The sequence below is a fragment of the Vitis riparia genome, chromosome 3 (genome assembly GCF_004353265.1).
Source record: "Vitis riparia cultivar Riparia Gloire de Montpellier isolate 1030 chromosome 3, EGFV_Vit.rip_1.0, whole genome shotgun sequence".
NCBI lineage: Eukaryota > Viridiplantae > Streptophyta > Magnoliopsida > Vitales > Vitaceae > Vitis > Vitis riparia.
The window spans coordinates 4,244,964-4,270,856 of NC_048433.1; the positions used below are offsets into that span (position 1 = coordinate 4,244,964).

General features: G+C 39.6%; 1 protein-coding gene across 1 annotated transcript in view; it reads right to left on the reverse strand.

Moving 5' to 3' along the window:
- Positions 1 to 359: 359 nt before the first annotated feature.
- The window catches only part of LOC117911223, a 45,919-nt gene continuing 20,385 nt past the window's right edge, over positions 360 to 25,893 (reverse strand). The window contains 11 exon segments of the mRNA XM_034825497.1: positions 360 to 828; positions 913 to 988; positions 11,225 to 11,876; positions 11,977 to 12,246; positions 12,441 to 12,533; positions 13,123 to 13,253; positions 13,419 to 13,532; positions 13,642 to 14,463; positions 14,466 to 16,482; positions 16,580 to 16,633; positions 20,177 to 20,624. Of these exon segments, the coding sequence (XP_034681388.1) occupies positions 729 to 828; positions 913 to 988; positions 11,225 to 11,876; positions 11,977 to 12,246; positions 12,441 to 12,533; positions 13,123 to 13,253; positions 13,419 to 13,532; positions 13,642 to 14,463; positions 14,466 to 16,482; positions 16,580 to 16,633; positions 20,177 to 20,624 (4,777 nt within the window). The 3' untranslated portion in view covers positions 360 to 728.

A 25,893-nucleotide genomic window follows, 5' to 3' on the forward strand; every position in this document is an offset into this window, starting at 1 on the left:
TGGAGATGCTTAAATTGAAGAGTAAATTCTGATATGCAAGTGATGTTTGGCAACTTGCCAGTCAACTGCCTCTCTGGTGAAATGTTGGTTTCTCTGTTCAGCAACTTAGTGAGTGATCCTCGCACAAGCACATTAACAGGGCTTTTGGAACTCTTGTGGCCATGGGAGAAATGGGATTTGAAATGATAAGCTTTGAATCCCACCAACAGAGTGCTCGTATTCTGCTGGCCGGCATGCCGCACCCACAGCTTCATTAGTCTTTAAACCAGGGACTTAACGGCTAAGCAATGTCTTGGTGATAAATTGTGAGACAGAGTCCAACCTTCTCATTGGCTTTACCTGCTAAAGTGAGATCTATCTTGGACAGGCTTGGAGTATATCATTTTCCTGAGAAACCACTGATCCCTGAGGGAGGGCATGGGCCCAACAGAACATGCATCAGGCTACTTGGGTAGGGCACCTTATACAGAATCTCTCAGCAGCCATAGCAAATTTCTCACCAGAAGTGGTCTCTTATGAGCTGGAAGCAGGTGATACCACATTGGTAAAGTCAAGAAATAAAGCTCGCTGAGAGATGCACTGGCCGACTTCCTGGGTGGATGAGAGGTTCAAGTCGCTAGATCTTCAGTACGACAAGTGAATGGTGTGACCTTGCAGATCTGAGACTCCCTCTTTTACAAAATTACTAGAGACCAGCATTTTTAGCTATAATGGCAGGCCTCATAAGTTCAAATCCAGGGCGTCCAACCTTCATACATGTTGCAGAGATTATCTATACTTGTGGCTTGCTTAAGTAAATAATCCACTTGCTCTGCAATACTAATTTCTCTGAGAGAAGCACAAGAAAGGTACATCATCAACAAATTTCGCCAAAAATAGATAAATTATTGCAGATTTCCAAGGAAGAAATACCTGTTGTCAGCAATATCTCGGCCATCTAGTTTCATCTCAACTCGCCTTAGAACTGAAATTGCATAGGCATTTTTACCTAAAATACCAACAGCCACAAACACAAGAATGAGAACCATGTTCTTACATTTTTTTTCAGTTTTTCCCAAGCTGAAGGAGGAAAGTATAATAATTTTCATATAAGAAAGAAGAATAAGGAAGGAGTTTCAGTTTTTTCACTTTCTCGATTCTTCCCTACCTGACAGAGGGAGGTAAAATAATCATCATATAAGAGAAGTAGAATCTGTAATAAAAGAGTTTTGCTACACACTCAATCATCATGAGAGTATGAAATGCACTAGGTAACTATTAGAGAAGAGAAAAAAGGGGGATGATGGAGCTGTCTAACATAATGAAACATTCTGATGTTTTATGATATTATGTGTTTTCCCAATCAACGAAGGAAAGAACCTAGTTGGATATGTCATATTGGAAGAGATACCCAGATTATGCTTATTGAGAAAGGGTATAAACAATATAAGCATGTATGATGTGAAAAAAATACTCCATGGTTGTTTATATCACAGAATATTGTGATGGTACTGCAATTTCACCATCTTCTTTTCCAAGAATTTTAGCCTATCTTTCCTTTAAGTTTTATTTTGAAATCCTCAGCATCTACTTTTCTGGTTTTGATCCTGCAAAAAGGAGGGGAAGATTAAAGGACTTCAGGCCCAATAGCCTTGTGGGGAGTCTATATAAAATTTTAGCTATAGTCTTGGCAAACAGGTTGAAGAAAGTAATAGGGAAAGTGATGTCGGAATCCCATAATGCTTTTGTGGAAGGGAGATAAATCTTTGATGTGGCTTGTATTGCCAATGAGGGCATTGATTAAAGACTAAGGAATTGTAAAGGGTAGGTCGTTTGTAAGTTAGACATTGAAAATGCCTATGATCACATAAATTGGAGTTTTCTTCTAGTGGTGCTGCATTAACTGGGAATTGAGCAGAAGCGGATTGATTGAATTCAGGTTTGCATCTCAACAGCAAGGTTTCCAATTTTGGTGAATGGTTTGTTCTAGCTTTTTTTCAGGGTACAAAGGGTTTGAAACAAGGTGACCCCTTACCCACTTATTATTTGTTTTGGTGATGGAGTCCTTTAGCATCCGATTGAGAAGATAGGGGAGAAAGGCTTCATTTCAGGCTTTAAGGTGAGAGGTGGTGAGGAGTGATAGTGGAGGTTTCTTACCTCCTTTTTGCTGACAGCACCTTACTGTTCTGTGATCCTTGTCCATATCAATGGACTTATATGAGTTGGGTTTACTATGGTTTGAGGCTTTTATTAATTCTAGTAAGGAAGGTCCCTAGTATGGAGGAGCTTGCTTTGGCATTGGGTTGTGAGGAAGCTTACAGCCACTTATTTAGGTTTGCCTATAGGAACTTCTTTCAAGTCTTCAGATGTTTGAGATGTTTTTTTTTGATAGGTAAAGATAATTCATTAAGAGCCAAAAGGCTAGAGAAAGGGTATACACGGAGTATACCAAAATACAAAGAGGCAAAAAAACAAAAAGATAAACAAGCTGACCCTTACTTGGTAGCTAGCTAGTCTACAAAATCTATCAAAGAGAGAGTGTGTTCCTCTATATACACCCTAGCCCAATTCACAAAAGTGTACAAAAAAATGGATTTAATATCTTGGTCGTTCCTCTCAATATCATCAAAGGCCCTCCTATTCCTTTCTTTCCAAATGGTCCACATTAGGCAAAGGGGGGCAGCTCTCCAAGCTTTCTCCCTTTCTTGCCCACGAAAGATCCATGCCATCCGAGGAGGTTCCTTTTCACAGAGGAGTGCATCACCCATTGCACCCCAAAAAGGGAGAAGATCAAAAGCCATAACATTCTGGCCTTCTCACAAAACAAGAGAAGGTGATTTGTGGTTTCCTCCTCATATTTGCACAAAAAACACCTATTGGGGATGCTCCAACAAAAAACATCTCTTTAGGCGGTCAATGGTGAGCAACCTGCACTAGGCCGCCTCCCATCCAAAGAAGCTAGTCCTAATTGGAACCCAAGGCGTCCAAATAGTTCTAGCCGGGAAGGGGGGCTTGATGTCCCTTGAGAAGGAACTATAGAAAGACTTGACAGAAAAGGTCCCATTCTTGTTCTCTTTCCACCGAAGCGAGTCATTCACACCTCTTCTAATGGTCAAAGGATGAAGCTTGCTTAATAAGCTTTCTACTTCTCCCACCTCCCAATCATTAAGATGTCTAGTGAAACGAAGCCCCCAACTACCCCCAACTTCATTTTCCTCCCAAGCCTCAGCAACACATCCTTCTTTGTTGACGGAGAGATTAAACAAGAAGGGGAAAGCTTCTTCCAGAGATTGGTTTTCACACCACAAGTCCTTCCAAAACTTCACTCTAGTGCCATCCCCTACGATGAAGCGAGAGTGAGAGCGAAAGTTCTCCCAACCATTTTTGATGGCCTTCCAAACCCCCACCCCATGCCGGTCTCTTACTCCTTTGGAGCACCATCCCCCCTCTTGAAGGTCATACTTGCTAGAAATAATTTGCTTCCATAGAGGCTCATTCTCATTAGCAAATCTTGAGGAGAGGTTTTAAAAAAGAATAATTCTTTGGAAAAGACAATACCCCTCGAAAGGTGGGAGACTGAATCTGCTAAAAAGTACTCTTAGTAGCTTTGCTTATTTACTTCATGTCCCTTTTTGTTATCCTAAGGGAGTAACATTGAGAATGGAAAAAATTCAACAAGATATCTTGTGAGGGGGAGGGGTTCCTAAGACAAAACCACATCTAGTGAAGTGGTCGTCAATCACAAAGATAAGAAAGAGGGGTTGTTATCCACTCATGATAACCCCTAACTTGGAAAATTGTGTTAGAGATTTGCAGTGGATAAGGAAGTTGTTGAAATTTGGCATTCAAAGTTAGGGTTTTTTAATTTAGGAAAGTATTTTAGGAATAAAGAAGGAGAGATCATTTAGGATGATTCAGTTTCCTAATTTTAGGAGAGAATCAAGTTAGATTGATTTTTTCTTATTCAGTCAGTTGTGTATATATATGTGTATGGTGCGTACCTAAAGAATCAATAAAGGAATTCAGAAATTCTTCATGGTATCAGAGCCAGTTTTCTGAAACCCTAATCCCTTCTGGCCACCTCGTATTCAGGCCATCATTCATTCCGGCCAAATCTCTCTGGCCATCTCTCAATTCGATGATCTCTCATTCCGGTCATCAGTCCCTGTTCTCAGAGCCAAGGGAGAAAACGCTTTCCGGTCGGTCGAATCGTCGTCAGAAAAACATTCACCGCCGGCGAACTTTTCCGGCGAACTTTTCCGGTGAACTTTTCCGGTGAACTTTTCCGGCGACGGTTTTTTTCACACCGCAAGGAGCGTCTGGAGGAGATCTACAACTTTTCCAAAAACACCGGAGCCAGAAACCCATCCACGCGCCGCCCACGCGCATTTTTCCGGCCGGCGACTGCATCTCACGCGCCGGCGCGTGAGGGCGCGTGAGCCACTTTCCGGCGACGCGCTTCCTACTCCAAGCTCGCCTGACGCCGACCAGCCACCCTACGTACCTGTTTCTGCCATCCAAGCCCTGCACGTGCCTCTTTTGGGGTCTTTTTGCCTCCGCGAGCCCTCCGATCAGCTTTTCCGACGTCCTCCGGCTATTTTCCTCAACTCCAATCCCTGCACGTGCCTTGGGAAGTGTTCTTCTACCTTTCCGGTCCATGACGAAATACGGAATGGCATCATCACAAGTATCCAGCGTCACGTCACCAGAATTAGGAGGCAGATCTGAAATTCCAAACCTTGGTGGTAGTGATTCCTCTCCTATTCTCATCACAGGACACAAATTAAATGGCCATAACTACTTACAGTGGTCACAATCTGTGTTGCTGTTCATTTGCGGTAAAGGAAAGGATGAGTACCTCACTGGAGAAGCAGTCATGCCAGAAACTACAGAACCGGGTTTCAGGAAGTGGAAGATTGAAAACAGCATGATCATGTCATGGCTTATCAATTCCATGAATAATGACATAGGTGAAAATTTCTTGTTGTTTAGGACTGCAAAGGACATATGGGATGCAGCCAAAGAAACTTACTCAAGTTCTGAAAATATTTCAGAACTTTTTCAGGTTGAATCAGCCCTACATGACTTCCGCCAAGGAGAGCAGACAGTTACTCAGTATTACAACACACTCACAAGGTATTGGCAGCACCTTGACTTATTCGAGACTCACTCATGGAAATGTCCTGATGATGCAGCAACATACAGGAAAATTGTGGAACAAAAGAGACTGTTCAAGTTTTTCCTAGGACTAAACAGGGAATTGGATGATGTTAGAGGCCGAATCATGGGCATTAAACCCCTGCCAAGTCTCAGGGAGGCTTTTTCAGAGGTTAGGCGTGAAGAAAGTAGAAAGAAAGTGATGATGGGATCCAAAGAGCAACCTGCCCCAACATTGGATGCCTCTGCCCTTGCGACTCGGTCATTTAATAGTAGTGGTGGAGATCATCAGAAACGGGATAGGCCTTGGTGTGATTATTGTAAGAAACCAGGCCATTATAAGGAGACTTGCTGGAAGCTTCATGGCAAACCGGCTGATTGGAAACCAAAGCCACGGTCTGACAGAGATGGCAGAGCACACGTGGCTGCCAACTCTGAGAGCACCTCTGTTCCCGAGCCGAGTCCATTCAACAAAGAGCAGATGGAGATGCTACAGAAACTATTAAGCCAAGTTGGCAGTGGCAGTACTACCGGAGTAGCCTTCACTGCTAATCGAGGAGGAATGAAGTCGTGGATAGTGGACACAGGTGCTTCTGATCACATGACAGGAGATGCTACCATTCTTCAAAATTACAAGCCAAGTAATGGTCATTCATCCGTCCATATTGCTGATGGTTCAAAGTCAAAAATTGTCGGGACAGGTTCTATAAAACTTACTAAAGACTTATATCTTGACTCTGTTCTCCATGTTCCAAACTTGGATTATAATCTTTTGTCCATTAGCAAATTGGCCCGTGATCTCCAATGTGTTACTAAATTTTATCCAAACTTGTGTGTTTTTCAGGACTTGAAATCGGGGAAGATGATTGGCAGTGCTGAACTGTGTTCCGGGCTCTACCTCCTCTCATGTGGCCAATTCTCAAACCAAGTCTCTCAAGCAAGTTGCGTACAGTCTCAGAGTATGTTAGAGTCTTTCAATTCTGTGACAAATTCTAAGGTCAATAAAGATAGTGAGATTATAATGTTACACTATCGCCTTGGTCATCCTAGCTTTGTTTACCTTGCAAAATTGTTTCCCAAATTATTTATCAATAAAAATCCAGCATCTTATCACTGTGAAATTTGTCAGTTTGCAAAGCATACTCGAACAGTCTATCCTCAAATCCCATACAAACCTTCGACTGTTTTCTCTCTAGTACATAGTGATGTGTGGGGTCCCTCCCGGATAAAAAATATTTCTGGCACTCGATGGTTTGTGACATTCGTTGATGATCATACACGGGTAACATGGGTTTTCCTTATGAAAGAAAAGTCAGAGGTCGGGCACATTTTTCAAACCTTCCATCTTATGGTTCAAAATCAATTCAATTCCAAAATTCAAGTCCTCAAGTCAGATAATGCAAAGGAATACTTTACTAGTAGTCTCAGTACTTATCTTCAAAATCACGGCATTATCCACATAAGTTCTTGCGTTGACACCCCACAACAAAATGGGGTGGCTGAACGCAAGAATAGACATCTCTTGGAGGTTGCCCGGTGCCTTATGTTTTCCTCTAATGTTCCAAACTATTTCTGGGGGAAGCTATTCTTACAGCTACTTATTTGATTAACCGTATGCCATCCAGAGTGCTTACCTTTCAATCCCCACGTCAACTTTTCTTAAAACAATTTCCTCACACCCGTGCAGCCTCTTCTGATTTACCACTCAAAGTATTTGGTTGCACGGCATTCGTTCATGTGTATCCTCAAAATCGTAGCAAATTTGCTCCTCGAGCGAATAAGTGCATTTTCCTAGGGTATTCTTCAACCCAAAAAGGGTACAAATGCTATTCTCCAACCAACAAAAGATTTTACACCACCATGGACGTCTCTTTCTTTGAACATGTCTTCTTCTATCCCAAATCTCATGTTCAGGGGGAGAGCATGAATGAACATCAAGTTTGGGAGTCTCTTCTTGAGGGTGTACCTTCTTTTCACTCAGAGTCACCAAATCCTCTTCAATTCGCGCCCACTGAGTTGTCTACACCCATACCGTCATCAGTCCAGCCATCTCCTGTGACCATCCAGTCTCCCATGCCTATTCAACCTATAGCCCCACAACTTGCTAATGAGAACTTACAAGTTTACATCAGGAGGAGGAAAAGACAGGAATTAGAGCACGGATCACAGTCAACATGTGGCCAATATATTGACTCCAATTCAAGTCTTCCTGAAGAGAACATAGGTGAGGATAGGGCTGGAGAGGTGTTAATTCCCAGCATTGATGATTCTACTCTGCCGATTGCATTGAGGAAGGGTGTTAGGAGATGTACAGATCACCCAATTGGGAATTATGTTACATATGAAGGGCTATCACCATCTTACAGAGCATTTGCTACTTCTCTTGATGATACTCAGGTTCCCAACACAATACAAGAGGCATTAAAATTTCAGAATGGAAGAAGGCAGTACAAGATGAGATTGATGCACTTGAGAAGAATGGGACGTGGACTATCACAGATTTGCCGGTTGGGAAGAGGCCCGTGGGGTGCAAGTGGATTTTCACCATAAAATACAAAGCAGATGGATCAGTCGAGAGATTCAAGGCTCGTTTGGTAGCTAGAGGGTTTACGCAATCCTATGGGATAGACTATCAGGAGACTTTTGCTCCTGTTGCAAAACTGAACACTATCAGGATTCTTCTCTCATTGGCTGTCAATCAAGATTGGTGCTTGCAACAACTGGACATAAAAAATGCGTTTCTAAATGGTGACCTAGAAGAGGAAGTCTACATGGAAATACCACCTGGTTTCGAAGGAAGTATGGCAAAGAATCAGGTTTGCAAACTCCAAAAATCCTTGTACGGCCTTAAACAATCTCCCCGAGCCTGGTTTGATAGATTCACAAAAGCAGTCCTGAAGCTGGGCTACAAACAAGGTCAGGCTGATCATACTCTATTTGTCAAGAAGTCTCATGCCGGGAAAATGGCCATATTGATAGTCTATGTTGATGATATTATTCTATCTGGGAATGATATGGAGGAATTACAGAATTTGAAGAAGTATTTGTCAGAGGAGTTTGAAGTTAAAGACCTTGGAAATTTGAAATATTTCCTTGGTATGGAAGTGGCTAGATCAAGGAAGGGAATTGTAGTCTCTCAAAGAAAATACATACTCGATCTTCTTAAGGAGACCGGTATGCTTGGATGCAAACCAATTGATACTCCTATGGATAGTCAGAAGAAACTTGGTATCGAGAAAGAAAGTACACCGGTAGATAGGGGAGATATCAGCGGCTCGTCGGGCGCTTGATTTATCTCTCACACACTCGGCCAGATATTGGCTTTGCAGTGAGTGCTGTAAGTCAATTCATGCACAGCCCCACTGAGGAACACATGGAAGCAGTCTACAGGATTCTTAGATATTTAAAAATGACACCAGGGAAAGGTCTATTCTTCAGAAAGACAGAGAACCGTGACACTGAAGTATACTCAGATGCGGATTGGGCAGGAAACATCATTGACAGGCGGTCTACTTCTGGATATTGTTCTTTTGTCTGGGGAAATCTTGTTACCTGGAGGAGTAAGAAGCAATCAGTTGTAGCCAGAAGTAGTGCAGAAGCTGAGTACAGAGCTCTTGCACAGGGAATCTGTGAAGGGATTTGGATAAAAAGGTTCTTAGTGAACTGGGGCAAACGAGTTCATCTCCAATTCTGATGATGTGTGATAATCAGGCAGCTATAAGCATAGCAAAGAACCCTGTGCATCATGACAGGACCAAGCACGTTGAGATTGACAGACACTTCATCACAGAGAAGGTGACTAGTGAGACGGTTAGATTGAACTATGTTCCTACCAAGCACCAAACCGCAGACATCCTCACCAAAGCTTTACCTAGGCCTAACTTTGAAGACTTAACTTGCAAGCTGGGATTATATGATATATATTCTCCAGCTTGAGGGGGAGTGTTGAAATTTGGCATTCAAAGTTAGGGTTTTTTAATTTAGGAAAGTATTTTAGGAATAAAGAAGGAGAGATCATTTAGGATGATTCAGTTTCCTAATTTTAGGAGAGAATCAAGTTAGATTGATTTTTTCTTATTCAGTCAGTTGTGTATATATATGTGTATGGTGCGTACCTAAAGAATCAATAAAGGAATTCAGAAATTCTTCAGAAGTCCTTCGGAGAAAGGTCATAATGGGAAAGTTTGAGGAAGAACCAGGAGGTTGTGCTCTCAATTAGAAGGAAATAGTATGTTGTTGGCTTGTGGAAGGCCATAAGAAGAGGAATTGGAGAAGAAGATTTGTCGTATGCAATTGGAGAAGAATCAAGTTTTGGTAAGATGCTTAGTGTGATAATTCTCCTTTTAAAAGACTCTTTTCCCTTTCCTCTTTTGCAACTTATAAGGAGGGTTGGGTGGTAGAGGATGGGCAAGTCATTTGGGATCCATATTTCTTAAGGCACTTCCATGATTGGGAGGTGGACAACATTGCAGAGTTGTTCTAAAAGCTTCAAAGTGTTAGGGAGGTGTATTGTGCAGAAGGATAGTCTGGTTTGGGAGGCTAATAAAAGTGAAAAGTTCTCAATGAAATCCTGTTTCAGTCTTGGAGTTGGATGGAGGAGTATCTTTCCCCTCAAAGGAAGTGTGTTGCTGCAGCTCTTAGGCTCCTAAAAAACGTGGGTTTCTTTGCATGGGAAGATAAATGGGGAAGAACCCTAACCTCTGATTAACTTAAAAAAAAAAAAAAGAGTGGCTTTTGGTGAGTTATAGTTATATGTATAAAAGTGCAGAAGAATCAGTTGTCAACCTCCTCATCCATTATGGGACAGATAGGGGGCTATGGCACTTTTTGTCCTCATCCATTAGCAACTCTTTCATCATAGGAGGTACCAAAGAGAATATTTTGGACAAACTTGGAGGACTACACCAAGATGATTTTCAAGCTGGTTTTCTGTCCATGCTACACTCCATTGAGTGGTTGTGCTCTAAATAGTGAGAATGTCAATGCTGATTTTCTTTGTGCAACTTTTAGTCTTTCAATTCCTTTGTATGATTCCTATGCACTAGGGGAACACCCTTTTTGGCACTTTTAATATATGCTTATTTGCCTATAAAAGGGAAAAAAAATGAAGTTTCTATAGTATTTCTATGAATAGATGTACGATTAGAAAACATGAATACATGTGCATCAATCTTAAGTTTTCTATTCACTTTATTAGCATAGTGTATCTTTAATTTAAAATTAGTATATTTTAAAACCCACAATTTTCCAACTTTCCATGTATTCCAACATTCTTACAATATATGCATATTGATAAGTAAATGTCAGCACTAGGATCCTATTTTGAAGTCATTGATCCACATAACAATGCTTTAGACGATATTGGCAAGAATGGAGCATATATTGATAATAAATGTCAGCACTAGGATCCTATTTAGAAGTCATTGATCCACACAACAACGCTTCAGACAATATTGGCAAGAATGGATCAAACCCCATGCTTTGACTGAAGTATATGCCTTCAAGACTGAAACAACATGGCTGAATTCACACACACCAAAGCATAAATAAAATAAAAAAGGGAAAAAAAACTCACACTTCGAAACTGAGGGTACAAAAGGGAGCAATCCCAAAATCTATGTAAAAGAACGAACCTGTGTGCATGAGTTTCAGTTTTTAAAACTAAAACATTGGGTGGGAGGGTTTTGTCTACTTTTTGCCAGTGTTTATAGCACTAGCCAATAAGTGAACAGGCCTAGTAAGGGGATTGGTTCTGGGTCTTTTATCTTTAATTACTGCTAATTAGTTTCACTTCCAGATTAACAAGTGATTGATTCTAAGTCAAATCTTAAAATCATTATTGATAAACTCATAATTATGGGTGGTACCAAACTTCTAACTTTCAAGAATTATTTCCATTTCTGGACATGATGTAGGTTGATTAAAAGTTCAAAAGTTTAAACCCTCCACATTTGCTAATTTAACCACTGAAGACAGGAATATGAGTTAAAAAATTTCAACCACAAAACTTGCTTCAGAAATCAACCAAAAGAGCAAAAGAAGACGTGAGCTCCTAAAATGGTAACAGATGGGATAATATGATTCTTACCTCGGGCTATTCGGCTGCCAGCATCTGTATTAGGAAGTCGGGCCTCCCGATTTTCATCTTCAATCTTAACTTGATTTGATGAGGATGTTTCATCTTTACCCTCAAAGTCTTCCTCATTCAAAGACTTGGAAGTGTCAATGACAGTTATGGATTCATTCTTTGGTGATGCCGCAGCTTTCAGATGTTCACTTGGCTCATTAGTTGGAGATTTGACAGAACTAGCATCGCTGTTATCGTACTCCGTGTACTTAGACTCTGACTGCCCACAATTCAATGAGATTTCTTGGAAATCAGTCCCAGAAGATGAAACAGAGTTCAAGTAATCTGTGCCCTCTCTGCTATTAGACCCATATGAGAGCCGTGCCATCATTTCTGCTGGAGCAGTGTGGCTATCTGGAAGACTTGCTTCATCTGAGATGATGACAGATTCTGAGCTGCTACTATAGACACTATCTGGTGGGGATATCCAGCCTTTATCTTGCAAGGACAATCCAGCTACACCAAGCAAATCCTCAGCATTTCCCTCATCAGATCTGGAGAAGATCTCTCTGTCTTTGTTACCGGATTGAGAGGCATCACTTGCAAGGTTTGTCCTTGACAAATTAATTTCTTGGGACCTAACTTCTTGGCTTTCTCCTAGTCCTTCAAGCGCCTATTAAGAAAAAGGAAAATATTAATTAGTAATCTCGCATTCTCAAAAATAAAAACTGGAAGCATATAATCAGCATGATAGTCTTGCAGCTCAAAATTACTTTATGAAGATTCCCAGCATGTAGACTTGCAGTTCGTGCCAGCCTGGTTAACATGGAATAGAGTCCCTTCACAGAGAATGTAAGTGATGGTACCAAGGGCTTAAAGGCCGGACAAGCCTCTCTAATCCTTAAACAATAGGACTGGTAAATGGCTTGACCATGAATGGGGGATATTTCCAACTTGGTCTCTCTTTCTCGAGTCATAGCATCAGTCATAGCTGCTACATCCTTAGACAACACTGATTCAAGTGGAAGAAGGACCATATTTGCCTGCACAAAAATTAAAACAATCAAAACATGGATTTGTGACCCGAAAGTAGACCAAAATCACCAAATTTCTGAAGAAAAATCAAGTTAGTGAAAGTTGCAGAGTGGGTCACTAAAGATATATATATGAAATTAGCTAACTTTAAAAATTATGCAACCAAACAAATTAGAAAATATGAATGAGAAAGAAAGAAAACCTTTGAAAGATCTTCCATGAGAGAATGGTGTACTGCAGCAGCCTCCTTTCCTAAACTATGAACATCATGGAGACCTTCAGTAATTACCAGAACCTACAGAGAAGTATAAGGACAGTAGCCACAAATTAAAAACAAAGAAGTGTTAGGATTTCCTCAAACTACATTTCCTATGATACCCAGTTGAAGCACAAATAGAGAGAGAGGGAAAAAAAAAATGGAAAGAAAGAAAGAAAGAGACCAAGGCTTCCAAATAAATGGACCCAACAGGGGAAAGTCAATAATATTCTCCTTTTTCTGCCTTGAAAGTTGTCATGGAATATTTATGTGCACATGCATATTTAAGGTTATATTATGTGCCGAAGGCTTGTGATGTCTCTTTTTTTTTCCTTTCTTTCTTTTTTGTATATATATATGAATAAAAGCCTAACCACATAAAGCTCCTAGTAACCCCCTGTTGGTGAAGCAAGGATGGAAACTCTGCTCTTGGGGTTGAGTATCCTCTTTGGCTCAGTAGGTTACTGAATAGAATTATTTATTAGATGGTAGAGTATTTGAAATTTTACAATTTCACCAGTAAAATTTAGAAAAATAATTTCTCCATTATTCAGCATACAATAAAATTCACTCATTTACTCCCAAAATCTCAGGAATCACTGTTTGTGTCTATATTATAGACTAATACCTCTTCAAGCATGGAACCGCATTCAGAAGTCAAAGCAGTATGGCCCCTCGTAACACGACTAAAAGCAGAGAGAGCAACACTGGCTTCATAGGCACAATCCCTCATTGCAAGAACAGTGCTTTGTAAATCAGCTGCAGAAGACAAATCAACACCTCATCTTGCAGTGATGGACATACCACAGATATATCAAGAATGATGCCTAATATTCATGTTTGTATGTCCGCACCCCATGGATCACATATAAATGCATGTCTAAGGATGTGGTCATGAATATAAGTAAAGAAAGGTGACAGAACCTGATGCCGACTTTGCTTTAACAGAAGCAATGCAGAGTTCATTAGTTGCAGTATACAAGCCATTTGAAGCAGCTTCCACACTGCTTTGTGCAAGTTTCCATTCTTGCTCAGTACCTAATACAAGAAACATAAAACCATACATCCAGCACCCATAAAATATTGTAATCAATAACAAAAAATTCAGCCATGCCCAAGTCATTAAAGACTGGTTAACATTACTCACGTGTAAATGAATGATAAGTGACATCTAGTCTTGTTAGTGCATTGAAGTAAGCTTGCTGCCATGTCCTGCCATCACCACCAGGAATCCGAAAGATGCCATCTCTTGATGCTTCAAACTCCAATACTGATACACAAATTTTGATCATATCGGATGCCTTTTCTCGAACTTCCCATAATAATTGTCTTCGCCTCGTAAGGTGATCATTGAATTCAGGAGGAATTCCAGAACTCTTAGTTGAGGTGTTTCCAGTTGCACTTGAATTTGGGCCACCACAGGCCCATCCCATGGCTCTCTCAAGCTGTCCTTCTGCTGTTATGGAAGTTCTTTCACAGGCTTGCAGGAATTCCACTGACCTAGCTATTTTTGATACAGCAGATTGCATACTTTCCAATAATTTGGGTCTGTTTAGGTTCAGGATAATGGGATACAAGCTATCATCATTTGCAATAAACTTCTGCCATATGACCCTGTTATTATGTGATGAGGTCAACGAAACATCGTGCATCCACTCCATTTGAACAATCTCTAGGCTAGTCTTGAGAACAGCCTCCCGAAGCTCATTCACCTGCCTTTTCATAAGAGAAGCTGCTGATCTTGCTGCACTGGCAGTTTCATGTGCATTGCAGTATTCCTCAAGCATGAGTTGCACCTTTTTCAGAGCCCCAAGATCTTTTTTCCCTTGATCAAAAGCAAGTTCCTTTGTTGCCTCTGTCAATTGCTTCAAATGCTCCTTTTCTTTATCTAACAAAGCCAATAGAATAGGAGCTACACGCTCTTTAAGGTACTGAACAATATGTTCTTGAAGTTGGATTTCAAGTTTTTCTTGATAACATTGAAGAGCTGGTCGAATCCTAAACTTTGATCTACAGATGAAGTTACATCATGTATGCATGAATCAAGAAAAGAATCCATAACACCAATTTCCCAAACAAAGAAAGTATGGCTGTTCAGCAAGCTGTCAAACTTCCAGATATATTCAGACATTGGATATGCAGAACTCATCAAATCTGCAGGATTAGGAATTGCCCTTGAGTAGAAAGCAACAGAACCACCAAATGAAGAGAGCGCTTTATCAATTGATTCTAACTCAGAGAAGGGCTTAACTAGTTTTGCCAATAGACCTTTGCCACCCCTACCTTGAGGCTCCCTTTCCTCACCATCAATAATAAGAGATTGAAATAGGCGTTTTGAAGAAACCAAGGCATTTTTAATAACAGCTTCCTTCTTAATCAGAGAAGAAGTCCTCTTGTCCTTCTGATTCCATGTTTGATGGAGTTGGTCCAGCTGTGCCCTACAAGCTTCTTCTTGGGAAGCTAGCTCTTCTGCCTCTTCCCAAGAAAGATGATCCCTACCCTTCAAAGCAGCCTCTTCAAGAGCCAATTGTTGCTCAGTAATGACACCAACCTTGAGAAAGTAATTCTGCTCCAGTTCTACTAAAGAAGCTCTCTCGATTTCAACCTCAACAAGCTGTTCCAGTGCCATATCAATAGACCCCCGGATTTGTGAGAGGGATCCAAATGCATCCATTACTTCCGAGTTAAATGAAACAATGGATTTAATTACATCTGGTAAAATATCTTCAGTCATTTTCCCCACCAAGCCCTTACAGGAAAGTAAACTTGTTCTAAAAATGGAAGCCCAGTTCCTTTCTGAATAATATCTTGAATGTTCTATATCTGTACGAACAGTAGGCATATCCCCATTGATTACTTGCTGCAATTCATTAGCAAATCCTGCTACAAGTATGCATTTCTCTACTTGCTCTTCAAATTTGCAGAAAATAGTTCCAAAATCAGACTGCAACCAGTTATCTGCACTGCTTCTTTCAGCCAAATTACTAAAAATGCCCAGAACCCTATGCGTAACCTCATCATACAGAGAGCTTACAGCTATACTCAAAATATATAACACCTTGTCCTTCTTCTCTTCAAGTGCTCCTTGAAATCTGGCCTCCTTTGTACCATCATGTTTAAATTGTCCTAATTGCACAGAAGAGATGGTATCTTCCTTCCTTGCAAGACCAGCAGACTGCATGTATTTCATGAAGGCAGATAGAAGGCGATCCTTGGCTTTTGATTCAGTCTCTGAACCAATGGAGTTTACCAGTTCAGCACACTCTTCTTCAACTTTCTCTATCTCTACAGCATATTTCTCCACCTTAAGACAAAGGTCATCATGATCGCATTTAATAGAATCAAAATCATCCCCATTTACCTTCGCAACAAGTTCAGCAGCCTGTCTTATAGTAATGGAGAGGATATCAGAAGAAAGGGTACTTGAAGACAGTTGCAGAACCTGTGCCCAGCCATGTAGTGGGCTTGTCGTGAGGTAATTTAATGGTAGGATTCTTTGCAAAGCCAAAGAATATGCTTGGAGGGCTGTTACAGAACAAGAGAGTCCATGATCCAACTCAGCTATGAGCTGAGAAACTTCCCTATCTATATCATGGCATTGTGCTTGAGTGGGCTCAGGAACAATGGTCAATGGAACCCCTGCCACTAATACAGCAGATGTAAGAGATAAAGCATCTTGCATACTACTCAGGTTTATGCATGCTTTGATTTCTGGTATCAAACTGCTTCGTAAAGCCTCAAGAATCCTTCCATGTTGCTCCATCCAAGTAGTTGCTTCTTGAGCCATCTCAGCTACCACAGCCTTTGCTTGAGCAAACTCACGTGCCTGTATTTCAAATGATGCACGAGTTTTCTCTGAATTACAAGTTGCCTCAGCAACAATTGACTTTGCAGATGTCTCATGCAGAATAAGGTTTGATCTCTCTTGGTCAGCACGATAAAAAAGAGCAGAAACAAGCTCGTATTTGTTTAGAATGTCTGAAAACCTCTGGTACATAAATTATCATGTTAAAATGAGTTCCAATTCAAAAACAAACTCAAAACTCAGAAGTAGTGAAATAAAAATGAGACAATTTTTTCCCTACCTCAAGAGCAGATTCAACAGCTGGTAAGGTAGCCAATAAAAGATCATGATGTTCCTGAACAAAATGAAACAAATCAAGCATCATCTACATACCCATATGGCTTCCTGGTCATGTACATAAGGATGGCTTCCAGGTCATGTACATAAGGATGTCAAGATGCTCTTTGAAAGAAGGATTTAGCATGAATTTAAAAGAGTTGAAGAATCAGTGGATTTGAAATCAATAGAATTGAAATTCCATTGAATTAAAAATCAACTGTTTGGAAAAGCAGGAACTTACAACAAATTGGTGACGGCAGAGATTCTGCAATCAATTGAAACCCATTTACTTGATTATCTAAGTTATCCACAAGTAATTAGCTGGTTCTGGGTATGACATGATGGGTTTAATTAAAACAATGACCATAAAAATCGGGTGTCCATCAATACAACTGGTAATGCAGTCATTTACTTTTTGCAACATCATTAGAAATTTTGAATAGAAACTCTTCAATTGAAAAAGAACTAATAAAAAGAAAGTAAACATGATCAGTTCTTTGGGTTAGCTTGGATTAAAAATAAAAAGTATCAAGGGAAAAGTGGGTTTTGACTCACTAATCTGAAAAAATATGAAAAAAAGGACCCCAAATATTTTAAATCAGTATTTTCTTCATCCATTTAAAAATACATACACTTTTTAATAAGTTAGATAATTATTCCATTAAATGACCCTTTTGCTTGTCATGTCAACAAAACCAATTGACAAGTAGACTCCTCCACATAGATGCTTCCTTTCCTTTTAGATCTCTTTATTATTATTATTATTATTAGGTTTTTTTCCTTCAAAAAATAAACATCCCAAGGAAAAGTTTGAACTTTCTTTTTTTCCTCCATAAACAAACATCCTATAGCCAAAAAAAATGCTCTTAGAATAAATTCCTAAAATGCTCTTAGAACAAATTCCTAAAAATTCAGATTCTTTTCCTACAAGATGTTTGTTTATGGAGAAAAAAAAACTTCAACTTTTCCTATGGGATGTTTGTTTATAAAGAAAAAAAATTCCCAAATAATAATAATAATAAAGAACAAATCTACAAGGAAGGGAAGCATATTAATAATAATAATAATAATAATAATAAAGAACAGATCTATAAGGAAGGGAAGCAAGAGTCTACTTGTCGATCGGTATTGTTGACATGACAAGTAAGAGGGCCATTTTAGGGAATAATTATCTGATTCATTAAAAAGTGCATGTATTTTAAATTATTTTTTAATAGATGAAGATAATATTGATTTAAAAAATTTGGGATTCCTTTTTTCATATTTTTTCAAATTACTGAGTCAAACCCACTTTTCCCAATTATCAAAATTTCCTATCTATAAGAGGAAGATTCATTTTCCATGACCTCTTCAAACTTGAAACCAAGATGTTACTGTATAGGACCCAACAGATGGTGAGTGGCAACCATATTTTCCCTGACACCAACATGGTAATTTCTTTCATCTTAATCCACTATCACAGTACTCAATAAATATCAGACAGTTGTCATTTCAGAACTGGTTCTCTCATGTTTCCAAAGCCAGAGCTGGAGCCAAAACTTAAGTTTACTATAGGGTCTAGTTCTGCGTAATGAGATGAACCAGAATCAAACCATTCGTTCCCCAAGTATAAAGATAATAACAACTGAGATGACCATGGTGATGACTGTAGAAGTATAAATGACATCAATTGTAGTGATGGGACAATGGTGATAGGGGTTATAATGATAATGGAGGTGATGGGATGCTGATAGCCCCAGGACAGTTGCACTGAAATGGTCATGTGCTATAGTGGTGTCTATATATTAATTCCTCACAATTAAGACATATGAAATGACACCTGGGGATATAAATTCACAGCTCAATTCATCTGTATGATTTTACAAAATCACTTTTCAAAACACTTCATTAATCTACATGAAGGAATGTGAACTAGGGTCTGTAGAGGGGAGATGAACCCTTTCCACCATAAATCATTTATTCAAATGCAGTCCAGCTGAAACTGTTCTGTGTTTTTGTTTTTCCTTTATATATTTTTTTTCCAATAGGCAAGAATAATTAGAGCTTTAACCTAAAGTAACTTGATATATATATGGTTGGTCCATTACCTAACAACTTAAGCTTTTGGGTCAAATCAATAATTTAACAAGCTATTAGAACCTTGGTTCACAGGAAGTCATGAGTTCGGACCTCACGAATGTTATTTTCCCTTTTTAGTGAGCTTATGTGCAAGTTCAAAGAATGTTGCCCGTGGATGGGGTATTAGGGCTATAGCCAAGTTGGCTTAATATATATTGCTAGTCTATTTCTTAATAGTTTGAGTTGTTGGATCAAATTGGTAGCTGAAACAAGCATAAAATAGCATGTTAAAGGGTGACAAAAGAAGTGCAACTCAAAGTAGGGCAACCCTAAGACGGTTTTAATCAAATAGGTGGGCTAAGGCTTCAATCTTTTAGTGCTTAAGAACAGGAACAAGGAATACAAATTATGATAGCAAGGAAAATAAATAAATAACTTCTAGGATAAAAAAGATAAAGAAAGATTAAAACCATAGGAAAAAATAAATAAAGAAGAAGAGATAAAAACCTTAGAATCCCACTAAGGCCTTCTAGGAATCTCATCTAAAAAAAAATCAATGGAGACTCACCATTGAAAATTGCAAGTGTTAGTAGGAGTAATATAGAATCAGTCCACATTGATAGAACCTGTCCTGATTATGAATCTGGTTTAGTCAATGTTTTGTGTATACTTGGTTGGGAATAGATCATGGAGTAATTCTAGAGATTGAATTACTGGTTTAGGCTTTAGAATTATAAAAACTTCTTGTACTAAGTTTTTAATAAAGAAAACTTCTAATTTTAAGAAATTAAAAACTTGGATAGAGAGAGAGAGAGAGAGAGAGAGAGAGAGAGAGAGAGATTAATTAAGAAAATAGAAATTTAAAAAAAAAATTAAGGAGATTTCTAAAAATTTTCAAATTCTATATAAAATCAAATCAACTACTAATTAATCAAGACACTAGAGACTCTAAAAAACTGTAAAATTATCTAAATACCCTTAATAGAATAATTTAGAATTTCTTTATTTTCTTTTATTCCTCTCTAAAGTAGATCTTGGAGATTCATCCTCATCATTAAAGTACCATGAACCCCTAAAAAACAACCAAGGAGCCAAAATAGAAAATGGAAAAAAAACAAAACAACAAAATAGGAAAACTATAGCCTATCAATAAATAAATAAAAGTTTAAAAAGACCAACCTTGCCACAATGCCAAATAAATGCAAGGATTTAAAACCTCAGGATATTGATATTGCATGAAAAATGTAAAGCTTCAGTAAAAACTATCACAGTGCATTGCACCAGATAAAAGGTAATTTAAGCATGTGGATGTTACACAAGGAACCACTAGGAATGGCACAATAAGGAATATAATGATATAAGAAAGATAACTGAAGGTTAAGGGTTAATAGTAACTAAAAAGGAGTATTTTGTGGTTGTTACACCAAAAGACAAGAACCAGATAAATCCCACTATTCCCCCCAAAAGAAGACATATATTAGGATTTAAGATGAATAAGTACCTGTAAAGGAACCCGGATTTCTTGCACCCGAGATGCAAATAAACTTAAACTAACCGCCAACTCCATTCCCTTTCTTTCCTCACCACCAATTGCTGCATCATCATGAAAATCTCCCCGTGTCCATTCTACAAGTGGATCCCAAACAAATACCTCTAATAACATTAAGAGTATATCTTTATTCTTCCGCAGAACACCAACAACTGCTTCACAGTTTGCTCTGAAGGTGCCTTCAATTCCAGTCAGCCCTAAAGCTGTTTCAATCATCTGGGTAAGACGGAAGGGAACAATCTCTGGAATCTTTAACCTTTGCCCCTTATCGAAGCACACATTGTAATCAATATGTACAATATCCCCAGTAAAGAAATCCATAAGAATGTTATCCAAATGTCTATCACCCAGGCCCAGAATGTGGCCAACCATACTCATGGCTGCTACACTTCCAGAATACCTACAAGTGGAGAGAACATATATCCAGTTTAAGGAACTAAACATTTTCCAAATTCTCAACTAATATGGTCATAAGATCATATCAGCAGTCATGATTATACCATGTTGTTAAAGAACAGATCCAACACCACTATCATCCCTATAACATAGAAGCAACAAAGATTTCATGGCACCTTATCCCAACTGTCAAATTGCAACAATGATCATGTCTAATAATTAGCCTACTAAACAGAGTAAAGAATTCTAGCACATGCTCTGTGGAATCTGTCTGTAACACAAGCCATTGTGTACTTTCAGATCATTTTTTGCCACATATGCTTCCCAAGATGTTCATGTTCAATCAACTTTTCCTATTCTTTTATGTATTAATAAGCAGTTGAAATTCCCAAAGAAGAACAATAAAGAAACAAGGTAGCATAAAGGTTATGAGTCTAAAGATGTATCTAAAACCAGGTCAGCAACATCATGGACTTCTGCATTTACATATTTAAACTCCATTAGTCTTTAGTTTCAACTGTCCAATAGGTTATTTCAGAAACTACCAAAACATTTGTGATGGAAAACATTGCTAGAAAAATCCTTTAAAGACTTACAAAAGAAGGGAAAGGTTGGTTCTTTTTTTTTTTTTTTTTTTTTTTAAATCATGAAGGCAAAGGTCGCTTCTAATGCCCAAGCCTTAATCTAGACTAGAGCAACAATGATGATGTAAGTTCTACTTGGGGCTTGTTCTAGACTTCTAGTCAGCTTAGGTTAAGTTGGTTTTTTGTTAAGTTTCTATTTTAGGTACTCCTTACTTAAGTTTCAATTTCTTTTTGTCTTCCAAAAGTTTCTATTTCTTTTTGTCTTCTTGTTACATTACGAAATTTTTTATTTCTTTTAATTTCTAAATATACTTATTTCTTGTATCCATTTCTATTCCTGTAAAGAAAGAAGGAATTAGGAAAGTTACCATGTTAAGGAAGAGAGTTATAAGAGTCTATGCATACAGTATATACCTATGTAGTCTTAAAGTGGAGGACTAGAAGTTTAATAAAATATTTCAGCATCTATTATGCTTCCCTTAAAGGTGTGATTGTTTTTTTCTTTTCTTTTCTTTTTTTCTCTTTTGATGAGTGGGTGTGATTGTCTTTTTATTAAGTGTGATTATTTAAAAATTTTTTTTTTTTTTCTTTGATCGGTAAAAAGAGTTTCTATTAAAGAAAGAGACACCAAGAAGGCGACTCAAGAGTTACAAACCTACACACCCTCCTTTAAGAAAATGCTAAAAGAACAAAAGGCCCCAAAAGACAACCCTAATTGGAGCCCATCCAATCTATGAAATTAGCTATAGTTAGAGGGCTATCAACTATGAACAATTTTGTTTCAGCCCAAAGAGAGAGAATAAAAGAGTATTTCAATCTTTGAATTGACAATATATCATCCTTGAAAGCCAAGCAATTCCTCGCCTTCCAAACCGTCCAAAAAATGTGCAGAGGAGCCGCTCTCCATACCTTCTTACGCTTTTTGCCCACAAAAGAACCATGCCAACTTAGAAGTGTTTCATTAACAGAAGAAGGCAACACCCAAGAAACTCCAAAAACTGTGAAAAGAAGATCCCATAACACCTTTGTTCTTGAACAATGAAGAAGGAGATGGTCTATGGTCTCCTCATTCTCAAGACACAAAAAACATCTATTTGCCAAAGCCCATCCTCTTTTCTGCACCTTGTCCAAGGTTAGTGCTTTACCCCACGTAGCCTCCCATGCAAAAAAATTAATCTTGGGCTGCACATTCGCATTCCAAATAAGGCTTGAAGGAAACCGAGCCGAACCCCCCGCTTCAAGGGCCAAGTATAGAGAGTTGACCGAGAATTTACCACTCTTAGTTTCAGTCCAAGATACCCTGTCCTCCACCTCCTCAATAATTCTGTGCCGATGTAATCGCTCCATAAAACTTGACGCTTCCTCTACCTCCCAATCATTAAAGGCTCTTAAAAAGCATGGATTCCAACCCCCCTTCCCCCCTCCGCCAAGGAATCCCAAACATCTACCACACTTTCTTCCTTATCAACAGTCAAAGCAAATAGAGACGGGAAGGACGAACACAAAGGAGAATCCCCACACCACTTATCCCTCCAAAACCTCACCCTCCTTCCATTACCAACAATGAAGACCAACCTATTGCTCACTAACTCCCAATCCATCCTTATCCCTTTCCACAACCCCAAGCCATGAGCCTCTCTCACTTCCCGAGTGGACCAACCCCCTCTCTCTTCTCCATATTTCCCTCTAATCACTTGATTCCATAAAGCTTCTCTCTCATTCGCAAACCGCCAATTCCATTTAGCAAGAAGAGCCTTGTTGAGAATATATAGGTTTTTTACCCCTAAGCCCCCTTTCTTCTTACTCAAGCACACCACCTCCCATCTCACTAGATGAGGCTTTCGCTCCAAATTACCCCCACCCCAAAGGAAGTCCCTTTGAATCTTTTCTAGTCTCCGTCTGACTACACTTGGTAAGCACAACAAAGACATAAGATAGATTGGTAAATTCGATAACGTGCTTCGAATTAAAGTCGTCCTCCTCCTTTGGATAAGTATTGTCTCTTCCACATTCCTAGCCTTTTACGGAAGCGATCTTCCACTCCATCCCAAACTGATGTTGATTTGAAAGGAGCCCCCAAGGGCATCCCCAAATATGTGGACGGCAAACTACCCACTTTGCACCCAAACTCCCAAGCCAGGTCGTCCATATTCTCTATCCTTCCTACAGGAATGAGTTCACTTTTTTCCAAATTTATTCTCAATCCCGAAGCGGCCTCGAACCACATAAGCACCCAACTAAGATAAGTCAAATGGTCTTGAGACGGCTTACAAAACACCAAAGTATCATCGGCGAACAACAAATGGGATATAAGGACCCCTTCTTCATTTCTCCCTTGACTCTACACCCCGATAAGAAGCCTCCCTCTACAGCCCTTTTGAGAAAAGCGCTAAAAACCTCCATTGCTATAACAAAGAGATAGGGTGAGAGGGGATCACCCTGCCTCAATCCCTTTGAACTTTGGAAGAAACCTGTAGGGGTTCCATTAACCAACACAGAAAAACTTGCAGTCGAAATGCACCATTTAATCCATCTGATCCATTTCTCCCCAAAACCCATTTTCTGCATAACTCTGAGAATAAAAGTCCAGTCCACATTGTCATAGGCCTTCTCTATGTCCAATTTGCCTAAGATGGCACTCTCATTATTTTTCAGAGTCGAATCAATGGCTTCATTGGCAATCAGTACTGCGTCTAGTATTTGTCTTCCTTCCACAAACGCCCCTTGGGCCTTGGAAATCACCTTTCCAACCACCTTTTTTAGCCTATTGGCTAAAACCTTGGCCAGCCACTTATACAAGCTTCCCACCAAGCTTATAGGCCTAAAGTCCCCCAAATCTTCAGCTCCCGCTTTTTTTGGAATTAAGACCAAAAAAGTTGCATTTAGGCTTTTAACAAATTTTCCATTTTCAAAGAATTCCTTGAAAAAACACAACACATCCGCCTTCACAAAATCCCAAGCAAATTGCCAGAAAGCCATAGAGAGTCCATCTGGTCCTGGAGCTTTATCCCCATTGCAACTCATCAATGCATTGAACACCTCCTCTTCCGTGAACGGGCTCTCCAACGTACTAGCATCCAACTGATCCAGAGTCTCTAACTGCAGCCCGGATATAGAAGGACGCCAGTCCCCCGAACTGGACAGCAGTAACTTAAAAGCGTTGAGGATCCCTTCCCTAATTCCATTCTCCTCTGTGCACCAAGCTCCATTAATCTTGATTCTGTCCACATTATTCCTCCTCCTGTGAGCATTAGCCATCTTGTGGAAATAACCCGTATTTCTGTCCCCCTCTTTCAGCCACACTTCCCTAGATTTTTGCCTCCAGCTGATTTCTTCAATTAAAACCCATTTTTTATAATCCTCCCTCGCTTTTTTCCTAGCTTCCAGCTCTTCCAGATTCAGTCTGCTAATTTTCTCCTTTGCATCCCACAACTGCACCTGCTCCAATGCCGCATTTTTTCTGAGCTCAATCCTGCCAAATGAGTCTCTATTCCACTCCTTCAGCTTAGCCTTCAGCACTTTAATTTTTTCAGCCAAAATAAAACTTGCTGATCCATTGAATCTGACCCCCTCCCACCAAGACTTCATAAGCTCTTTCACACCTTCCACTTTCAACCACATATTTTCAAATCTAAAAGGAGAGGGTCCTCTTCTTACACCCCCTACATCCATCAGAATCGGGAAATGATCGGAAACTGGTCTTGGAAGGACACACTGCCTCACGTCACCAAAGTGGATATCCCAGCCCTCATTAATCAAGAACCTATCCAGCCTTGAGAAGGTCTGATTATTCACCCCTCCGTTCCAAGTAAAAGGGCCCCCTACCAAAGGCATATCCTTTAACTCTAAGTCTTCTATGATTTCTAAGAACCTTCTCATATTCGAATTCAGGCTCCCCCCTCTGTTGCGCTCTTCAGGACTTAGGAAGGCATTAAAATCCCCTGCCACACACCATGGCCCATTCCAGAGCCCCTTAATAGCCCCCAACTCCTCCCAAAAGCTCTCCCTTTCTCTCCTCAATATCGGGCCATATACCCCTGTAAACATCCACATGAAGCCGTCCTCACTGTTCTTGAAGATACAGGAAATGGAAAACAATCCTTTTTGAATATCAACCAATTCCAAAACTCTGTTATCCCAAAACACAACTATACCACCAGCTGCCCCTCTTGAGTCCACTACCCCCCATTTAAGAAATCTTCCCACCCCTAGGCTGCGAATAATGCCCTCTGACATGTCTTGGATCTTAGTTTCCTGGAGGCAAACCAGATCCACCTTATACTTCTTTATCAAAGCTTTTATAACCTTCCTCTTGTCACAATTGTTGGCCCCTCTTACATTCCAAGTGAGCACACGGAATTTCATTTAGACCTGCACGTGTTTACCCCTTCTTCTCCTCCTCCTTCTCCAATATAGTTCACTGTCCATTCCAATTTCCTCAATTCTCTTTCAAATTTTGACGACTTCAGTTTTTTCCTTTTTCCGCCGTCCAAATTTCCTTGCTGAATCTTCCTTTCTTTCATTCTTTTCATTAATAACAAAATTTCCCTTTCGAATCCCTCCGTCGGCATTCCAATATAGCGGCTAAACTTAGCCAAACTACTAGATTGCCACCCAGGTTCCTCCTCTTCTTCCCTCTCCTCCATAACCTCATGGAGGATCCTATCCGTACCCCCCTCTGGTTTCTCT